Raw genomic sequence first — 10,000 nt, 5'->3', positions numbered from 1 at the left:
TAATCCCAATTCTAATAAGACATTCCCTCCAAATTGTTGAAACCAATTAAAGCCACCGTAAGTGAATGACCGTCTGATGATGACTGTTTTCATGGATGATGGCTATAGAGCTGGCGGTGGTTATTTAGGCGTGGATGAATGATGATGATAATAACAAGCGTGGACCGTGAAATCTGGTACATAACACCGTAACATACGCAGAGCTCTACATGACTTGGAAATAAGACATCGTTCGTTGGTTCTCCAAACACGGCACCAGCAGCTGTTGAACTCATGTTGCATCCTGTCTTTCCTGCAGGTTAAAGACGACCCACCTCTTAGAAAGACTATCACGTCTTTCTCAATAAACTCCTCAACTTGGCTGAATAGATCAAGTGGTCTCGCAGTTCGTCTTCAGTTGCCAAAAGTTGACTTCAGCACGACATTTCAAGAGGGCAAGCATGATATGAATGACAACAAGAAGCTTCCCCCAACAGCGTCGTCGGTTCTAAATTACTGCAGCTCTCCAGTTCCTGACTACTACGAGATTAATTTGCGACGCGATGGAAGAGCTGTAAAGCACATCAAAGGGCACCCGAGTACACCGTGTCCAAGTTATGACAGCGTTTCGAGTGGAACACACACCCTAGGCAATCTACTGTTTTGCGACGGATCGGAGAACCAAGTGGTTCGACTTTTCGGGGAGAAGAGTGACCCAGAGGAGTTTTCAAAAGTAGAACGTTCTCGACAATGCTACGATTATAAACAAAATTGCGAGAAATGTAGGGATAAGTGTACCAAACTTTCGAGAGCGAACCCACTCTGTGATTTAACGAAGCAGGATGTTACTCAAGCCCGAAGACAAGATTTCGGGGCCCACTTTGCGTATTGTTTTGACTGTTGTTTTCAAGCGAACTGCACGTGTACGAATTGCGCCTGTTCGCTGTACGATGCGTCTTGTATCGGGTCACAAGTTACATGTGTTGAGGCCGAACGTTTTTTTATACCAATTAAGCCCGTTTTTCCTAATTCAGGAAAGTTCCAATGCCATGTTGAGTTGAGGCAAGGTCCGGTATTCGAGCTTGAGGCGACTTTGTGGAAGGATGGTAATATGTTAACAAGAATAGAAAATAGTGAACGAAACACGACTCAAAACCTCAACAGTCGCGATTACGGATATATGGTATTGAGGCACCCTTCAGTTCTGCGAAACCACACAGCTAAAATAATTATGGTAAGTGGCGAAATTGGAAAGGTTAACTTGAGTGTCGGGTTTTATGAAATCAAGAATGACGTGAAACTTTCAGGAGCAACCCAGAGACTTTTCATACAACCCAGGGAACCGTTCAAGATAAACTCTGACGAGTGGCCCGGTGAAAACTGTCAAGCGATGGATACAGAAAAATTTAATATCGTGTCCCCAAGTAAACAAATGAGCAGCTTCAAGAGTTTTCCCCAACTCACTGCGCACGTTGCATACGAGCAGAACGTTCGGGTTTTCAAGGTTTATAATGAATCTGGTCCACGACAAGTCCACGTTGAAATGCCTAAAGGTCGTTCCATTTTGCAACACGCTTTCCCAAAAACGACGATAATTAACGATCGAACTTTCGATGGCCGCCTGTTGAAGAACAGGACATTCTGGACCATTCGTCTTCGTGGGCGTGTAAGCTCATGTCCAGGGGTTTTCGCTGTAACATTGACGGACCAAGATCGCCCAGATGTAGTGGTGTATCATTATGACATCGGTAAGTATAAATTGTGGGGGAAGGACAGTAGAAAGCATTGATTGTCACTAAATTGATTGTTACTGAAGATTCATATCATTGACTAGTTTGCCGTAGTAGCTGCAGGTGCTTCATATTTAAAGAAACCAACAGGAATTCACAAAAGATGAGAATTTGTTGGTCTTCAAATCAGCAGTTTAGTTTGCACGAGGCTTCAATTTTTGTTGTTGATGATGATGATATAAGACGGGGATTTTTCGTTGAGATTTCCAATGCGCGAAACCATCTGGTGTCTTCCTTTATAATTGTCTATTCATCTTGCTCTTTCTTTTACAGCAATAACAAACGATGACTGCGCATTTACGATAGAATTCCATCTTCCATCTGGAGGAGACACCGATCTGATCGACAAACAGTTTGTCGTCCGTCTCACGGATTTAAGAAAAACGATGAAGTTGATTCTCGTAAGTCCACGAAGAATACCTGAATTTGTCATTCCTGACTTTGACGATGACTTTGAACTTGAAAAACTTGAGGTACTAATTCCTTTTGGCGGTGCCGCAGGAGGCATGCTAATAGTCCTGGTTGCCATTTTGATTTATGGCTACAAGACCCGTCCAAAAGATCGCTACCAGCGAGACCGGGATAACGAGTTACACTTTCGACATTTGTTGTTTGTCGTGTGGTTCGTCGGGATGAGGATGCTCAAGAGCTTTCTTTTGACGTTGACGGTAATTTTTGTCATCCTCGCCGCTATTCATCACAAAAACGTCAAAATGCTTCAACAATACAAGACTTTCCATCAACATCAAAAAAGCTTGGACGAGGAGTTCATCAAACAAATGGATGCGCATCGAGTTCAAGAGATAAATAGACAGTGGGAAATTCTTGGGCAAGGAAAGGTAATGTGTGACGAGAAGTTGAAGGCATTGAACGCGCATTTAGGGAAACATTTCAAGGAGATGAAAGAGAAACTCAAAGGAGAAATGAGAAAAAAAAGCATTATTCTGGCCGCTAGTCAACGTATTGAAAGGCAGTTTGATACCTCCAGAGCAAGATTTGAAATCGAAAGAAAACGTTTGAATCAACAAATGAAAGCTTATAGCCATGAAATCAATTCCAGGCTGTCCAAGATTCAGTACAAAATAGAAAATAACTTTTGGTTGAAAGCAGCGAAAGGAATGCACAAGGCTTTTAGCGACATAGCCGCGTTTTTTGGAGGAAGTATGAAACCCTTTATTCAGTGGGTTGGTCTGTCAGTGACTTTCCCAAGTATCAACGTAGAATTGCCTTCCTTTGAAGATATTTTCGACCATATGGACCTGAATATGGGTTCTTTAAGTCTATTTGATTCAAATTCCAGCTTTCCATTTTGGCAGCATGATTTTCTTTCTGATACAAGGATAAATATCCAGCAAATTACAGTTCCACAGCTCAACATCTCTACTCCATTGAACAAGCAGAAGGCCAAGGAATTGTTGGCCCTGGAATGGATCGTGCAGCTTTACAACAGCGGATTATTCACAACGGTTTTGATTCTCTTGGACACGCTTTGGTTTGTTTATCGGCATAGCAAGACGTACCAGCTGGCGATTATCCTTATCCATGGTTTTCCTAAGGTCTATGAGCTGGAGAAAATTCGTAAGCAAGGAGAAAAAGAAGAGAAAGAGATGAAGAAGAAGGAACAGAAGTTAAGAATAAAAGCGGAGAGAAAATTAAGAAAGGAAAACGACGAGGAAACTTCAAATATTAGTGGTGCAGATTCCGTGGACGATTTGGATGAACGTTCGGTTGACGAAATGGAAGAAGAGCAGACGTGTCAAGAGAAAACAAAAAATAACAACGAATGTAAACCACTGCGAGTGGATGCTTTGATCAAGGAGAACATTAGAGACCATATATTGCTTGAGAAGAATTCGGATGAAATGGGAGTTCTACGAGTAGACGTTAACGAAAAAGAGGGTGGATTAAAATCAAAAAGAGGAAAGAATACAGCTGCGAAGAAGTCAGCGACCACTGAATACAAGAAGACTCCGAAGTGCTCTAAGAGAGGGAAAGCCATAAATGATGGAGCTGGGAGTGATTCAGATTCAAATGAAATGGAAAATGCTTGTATCGAGGAAATCGTATTAACAGGTCCAAAGAGGAAACGTTTGTTTGGTAGTGGACTTAAAGGGCTTGACACTGTAAATACCTTGTTTTTAAAGTTCCTGGTCAAACTGAAAGAGCTCAATTATCAGGTGAGGTTTGATTTCGTTTTTCTTGAATCGTTTTGCCTTCGGCAAAAGTATTGAAAATGTGTCCTCAGCCCTCCTCTAGGAAAAAAAAAGCAGCTTGTTGATGGTAACAAGAACTTGGGGGTGGAATTTACTATCGGCGGTCGTTTCTTGAAAACATACTAGATTCATCATATGCCTTGCTTATTTTCTGTCCCGCTTCACAAAAGTTGGGAACTCAACACATTGAATCTACCACCGCAGATTCGATACGCACATGGAGACGAATGGAGTCTGACTTCCATTTTTTGGGTTAACCCCTTAAACTGTACTTCTTCGATAATTAGTGCTGTCTTGTCCTTGGGTCCAAGCTTTATTCAAGACCCTCTTTCGACTAAGAGAAAAGAGAGAAAAATAATTTTACCGTCATAAGCCATTGACTTTTAATAAATGGAACTCGAAAGTGCTTTCGTGTACAGTGTACGTGGAGCGCCTTCATCGATTATCGGTAATGACGTTCACTGTGCTGTTCTCATAACTGAGACCTTATAACAGTATTATAAGATCTTAGTTGTGAAAACGTCACAGCGATGAGATATCTGCCAACCCTTGTTAGAACTATCCTGTGACAAGTTTCCTGGTATCATCAGTCCTCGCGAAAAGCGAAAGAAATTTTATTTTTACCCTTCTGTTGCTAGGTTAATCCTCGTCAAGAAATTAAAGAATTGATATGTTTCTTTTCTAGATCAACAACACCAATTTGGTTCCTTTGTGTCTGCTGTCAGCGATTGCCGTACTGTCTGTCTATGTTGTCATAGTAACTGCTAAACATTCCATGAACGTGGAAACTTTGGACGTCATTGGTTACTTCGACCTCAAAATGGCACCTATCTTGACAATGAGGAAAATAGTCAATACAAGAATAACTTCCAACGCGTTCATGGTGAATGATGTTCATATACCCTATTATGAAAACAGGTAAATAATTCATTACTTTACGTTAACTAAGAAAGTTGCAATTACCCATATTTCAACGATCATGGGAAAGGGGATGAATATGAAAAATCTATTGGGCCAATATTGGGCTATTGAGATTCACATGTACTCAATTTACATCAATTTGCACAATTTACGTACATTGTTTTTGCTTTTTGTCTTCGTTTGGGCTCCTGTCAGCGAACAAAACAAAACTTTATTCACTAACCGGGCTTAAAATTCACCGTCGCCTTTTTTGCTGTAATTGCGAGATTGTCATTTTTCTGTCATTTTTCAGGGTCAATACCAGGATCGGCTTTTACAAGAAAATGGCCGCAATCTACCAGGCATATCAATGTGCAAAGGCTGACCTACATAACGCGGAGTTTTGTTCATGGGCGGCAGAGCCTGGTGCGAGTTGCGATGGAGTAAGTCCTTGTAACGAAGACTTTTTCAGTAACTTGACTCAGTTTGAATGCGACTTGGAACCAGTCTTACCTCAAAGGTACGTTTAATTTGCTGAAAATGTCAAAACCTTGTTGCAGGCACAAAAGGAGAACTGTAATTTCAAACACTAGTGACCGAGAACGAGAATAACTGCGAGTACGAGTTTTCCTTTCTGAGCATGCGCACGTCAAATAATATCGGCCTCCAAACCTTATACGCATGCTCAGTACGGAAACTCGTGGTCGTTGAGTGCAATCTCGACCCCAGCGCTCTTCTCTTGACTAAGGGAGAGAAGAGCTCCGGGAAACCTGTAGCAAAGTGTGTTCTCATTGGTTTTCGTGAAGAACAATCAAAAGCGTCTCTAATTGGTGCATTCGTGTCAGCACGAGGAGTGAGCAAGCGCCGTAGTTTTCAAATAGCCAATTTTTGGCTTTAAAAACCTTACGGCGCATGTTTTCCTACACAGAGATTCCCAGAGCCTTGGGTCGATCCGAGGCTCTGGTGACGAGAATGACATTGAGTGATATTGAGAGTTTTATTTGCTTGCATGGCATGCATACATGGTACTGAGTGATTCCTTTTGTAATGACGTCATTTTTTTTTTATTTTTCTCGTAGATTCACCAAGTTCGATCGTATTCTTTACAAAGAAGTGCACAAGAAAGCGTTAGCTCCATACGTTGCGGCGTTACGAGGGCTAATCCTCGATACCTTCTACATGTTGTTGGTTGTAATCGGGATTTTCGTTGTTTTAAAATTACTGGGAATGGCTGTGTTCGTGCTCCTCAAGAAATTCGATCTTGTCCGCCAAGTCAAACAATATCAAGCGAACTATGACCTTAAGAAGGAGATGGGTAAAATGGCCGTTCCACATTGCATTCAATACCCTTCCACGGAACGTCTTCGCAGGGACATCAGACCTGTCAAAATCTCCCCGATTATGAAGGCGAAATTTGGTCCACTTGTCCGTGAGGGACAAACAAGTCACTGGGTGGGTTACCAAAAAGAAAAATAGCAATTGCAAGAAACTAAAATCAAAGGGAGAGTGTATATTATCTATAATTATAAACGTAAGTGGTTTTTACTCATATTTTCTGAACTACATACTCTTTTTAATTAGGGCTGTCAAGGTGAATGGGGAGAATGGGGAGAGAACACGTCTACCATACATGGGCCTTCTCCAATGATAATTTTTTTCAATTTAAATATAAGCCGTGGTCATGATGCGCGGATATTTTAAGGAAGACACCTCCTGATTGGTTAGTTGTAATTAATCATTGGCCGCGGGACCATGGGCACGAGACCAAAATACCTTTCACAGCATGGCGCGAAGCTTAAAATAGATTGAGAGAAAACTATCATGGGGCATGGGTTCTCTCCCTTTATCCTCTCTTGGGGCTATACCACTGGAGCATTTTATGGAAACATGTTTAATTGTTGTTCCATAATGTATAGAGCACATAAATATGCCTAAGTATTGCACAAGTAGAATGACTAGACTAAACTAAACTGTACATAGAAAGATCAATAATTAAATGAGTAAATGAACTGAAAGAAATAAATTATAACATAATTAAAAGTTCGCAGAGTACTGGCAGTTGGAATTCCGACCCTTTTCTAAGTAACTTGGCGGGGCAAATTGTTTTCGGTGGCTTTAGGACAAGTGTAAGGCGTTCACCGTTTCTCGCATTCTCTTTCCCAGCTCCCATCGTTTCTCTTAGCCAGGGGGCCTTGGCATGAGAAAACACGACTCATTCTCGATACTGCTCTTACGATAACCATGTAGTATCAATCGACTTTGAATATACGATTATCATTATTTCATGACACTGACAATTGAAAAGGAATTCTGGGAATTGAACATTTGTCTTTTAAAATTCAACCCAGATATCCGGACTCGGGACTCGAACCTACGATTATTGGCTTACCTGTCACCACTCCTAACCAACCACTAAACCACTGAGTTGCTGCTTGCTTCGACAAAATTTTTAAACACAATAATCTAATATATTTGTCACAAGACCGGGCTGTAAACGGGCGCTAACACTCGCTAACAAATTATTTTACACAACTAACGAGAAAGGTCAGGCCTCAAAGCTAACCATTTTGAAATCAGCGCTTAGGCTTAATCATCGAATTATAGTGATCCTATTCTAGATACCAGGCAACAAATAACAAACATTGCAGAAACTTGTTCATCGTGGTCTAGTGAATAGACGCTGTTCCTGTAAGCCGAAGCTCCGTGTTCAAATCTTGTCCGGGGACTACTTTTACTTTTTAAAAATTTTTATCTCCTACCACAAAGTTCTGGGACGTAGACCAGTGGATTTGGCACGTAATTATGATTATCATATATTCAACGCTGGTTGATATTATATGATTATCGTAATTCCGCTCTCGAGAACGTGTTGGAAAAGAAAGGGCCAACTTTAACTGGTTTTCGTGCTCAGCCTTTGACGGCTAAGACAGCAGGGCGTCTCTTGGGGCGAAAATGCGTTTCTCGAAATCCAAGGCATTAATGTTTATAGGCCTTATTCGTCTTGAACAGTTTGCTTTCCCGATGTAGATTATGAGACATTAGAGCGAGTTTCAATTGAGTGTCGTAAAACCAAAACCAAAGTAATTACTTTGGCCAATCAAAAAGGACTGAGACAATCTGGCAAACCAATCAAAACTCGAAGTAATTACACGTAGCCGACACAAAGCGCGGGAAAATGTGCACGCGTGAGCCACGATTGGTTTTGGTTTCACTTCTGATTGGATGAAAAAATGGCGCGAGAATTTTGAACCAATCACTGAGTGAAGTAATCATAAACCAAAGTAATTATCTAATTACTTTCGACACTCAATTGAAAACCGCTCTATTCAAAGCAGGGTAATTAGGGAGCTTATGCACGACACGTTTTTGAGCCCTTAACGGCAACTGGAAGTGAGCTGTTTCCCAATTTTTAACTTGTCTTGACACCAGCACTTTTATACTGCTAAGTAATTTCCTCTAATTGACATAATTAGTTTTAAAATCTGATAGAAACCACTGCCCTGACGTGCGAAATGTTTAATTCTGGTTTCCATCCGAAGGTCAAAAACTTTCCTGCTTAACTTAAGTTTTCTACTTTATTTCACAGTGATACATAATCCGGCTCGCCTACACTCTTAATTAAGTCGGATCCTCCAGTTACCGTCATATGATCTGCATTGGGAAAACAATTGAAAATGAAGAAGCCTGTTAAGGTCTATAGGTGGTTTATATTTCACGTCTTTGTCGTCATTGTGGTGGACGAAACCCGGGGTAGACTTTGCATATGAAGGGGCGGGGATCCTCGTCAGAAATTTTAAATTAAACCCCCTAAAGAAGCCCAATCTGGGCGGGGCGCAGGCTTTCAATTTTTACTCCCTAAAAGGGACCATATTTAAAACAGATAAAATACATATTTTTATATTTCTTCTCGGGCAACCCTAAACGAGACCTAGCTTCACGGTTACATTTTTTGAGAGCCTCTTTGAAGTACCCCGCAAAACAACAATGTAAAATCACCAAATGTAAGGTTTTTCCGAGAACTTGAACATAAAACAGTGAGTAATTCATCTTCTGTCTTTATTTCAAACCCTGTGTACCAAGCCAGTTATGGAATAGGTGATTTCCACGTGACGTCATCGCCGCCATGTTGGTGGACAAAAACAATAAATCTCTCATTATCTTCTTTTGTTCGTCCACCAGCAATTTTACACTGCAACATTGTTATCTGTGTCTCTAGAGATTGGTTGCAAACCACCTATACTTCTCCCATTGTATAACCAGAACAAGATATAATAATCGTGTAATATTCCTCCCTAGGTATTGTTATACATGAGATGTAAATGTAAAGGCAGTGTGGGCCAGTGGTTAGGGCACTTGCCTTGAGATCCGGATATCCCGGGTTCAAGACCCGCTCTGACCATTCTTTGAATTTGTTCCTGGTTGTCCCTGGTTCAACTTCTCAGCTTCACTTGTATATAGCCAACTGGTTTGCCTCCGGCCAGTTGGGATTCTTAACAGTTGTTGTCGTGTTCCGTCGTTTCGTTGATTGTGTTTCATTGGCCCTGAAAAGCCCCTATGGGGAGCGATCAATTAAGTATGTATTGTATTGTATAAATAAGGTGTGGGGAAAGACGCTCTGGCCTGGGAAGAGCCCAGAGACAGGCAAAAATGAAGGTACATGATACCACCAGACTTACGAGAGGGAGGGTGGGGGGACAAAACATGACCACCCGCGTTCACGGCCTCAACTTGAGTGACGGGGTGTGGCTCAAAACACTCCATTATATACTAAATTATTACAATCCCAAGGGAGTTAATTATCAATGCAAATCTGAGTTTGCATAGTGTAATATTTCTCCCTAGGTATTGTTATACATGAGATGTAAATAATGTGTGGGAAAAGACGCTCTGGCCTTCCCCTAGACAATACCCAATCTCAACATGGTATTGACCAAGCCAATCACCAAAAAAACACCGTTGATAAATCTAGCACCAAAAGACACAACGAGACACCCTTTTCCCATTCCTTGCGTAATTTAAATTACACTCTAACGATAATATTTGAAATAATACAATAAACGTGACAATAACCAATTATGTAATAACAAACAAAATTTTTTTAATTCCAGAGAACATTAC

At 41.0% G+C, this 10,000-nt stretch overlaps 1 protein-coding gene across 2 annotated transcripts in view; it reads left to right on the top strand.

The window, feature by feature from the left end:
• Positions 1-6,914, top strand: part of LOC137992239 (uncharacterized) — a 15,571-nt gene extending 8,657 nt beyond the window's left edge. For both annotated transcript variants that reach the window (XM_068837449.1, XM_068837450.1), the window contains exons 10-14: positions 299-1,727; positions 2,043-3,946; positions 4,668-4,900; positions 5,196-5,402; positions 5,962-6,914. In XM_068837449.1, coding sequence (XP_068693550.1) covers positions 299-1,727; positions 2,043-3,946; positions 4,668-4,900; positions 5,196-5,402; positions 5,962-6,358 — 4,170 coding nt within the window. In that variant the 3' untranslated portion in view covers positions 6,359-6,914. The remainder of the gene's footprint in view (positions 1-298; positions 1,728-2,042; positions 3,947-4,667; positions 4,901-5,195; positions 5,403-5,961) is intronic.
• The last annotated feature ends 3,086 nt before the right edge of the window (positions 6,915-10,000 follow it).

Source organism: Montipora foliosa, chromosome 2 (assembly GCF_036669935.1).
Source record: "Montipora foliosa isolate CH-2021 chromosome 2, ASM3666993v2, whole genome shotgun sequence".
NCBI classification, from domain to species: Eukaryota; Metazoa; Cnidaria; class Anthozoa; order Scleractinia; family Acroporidae; genus Montipora; species Montipora foliosa.
This window is presented reverse-complemented; position numbering and strand designations above follow the sequence as displayed.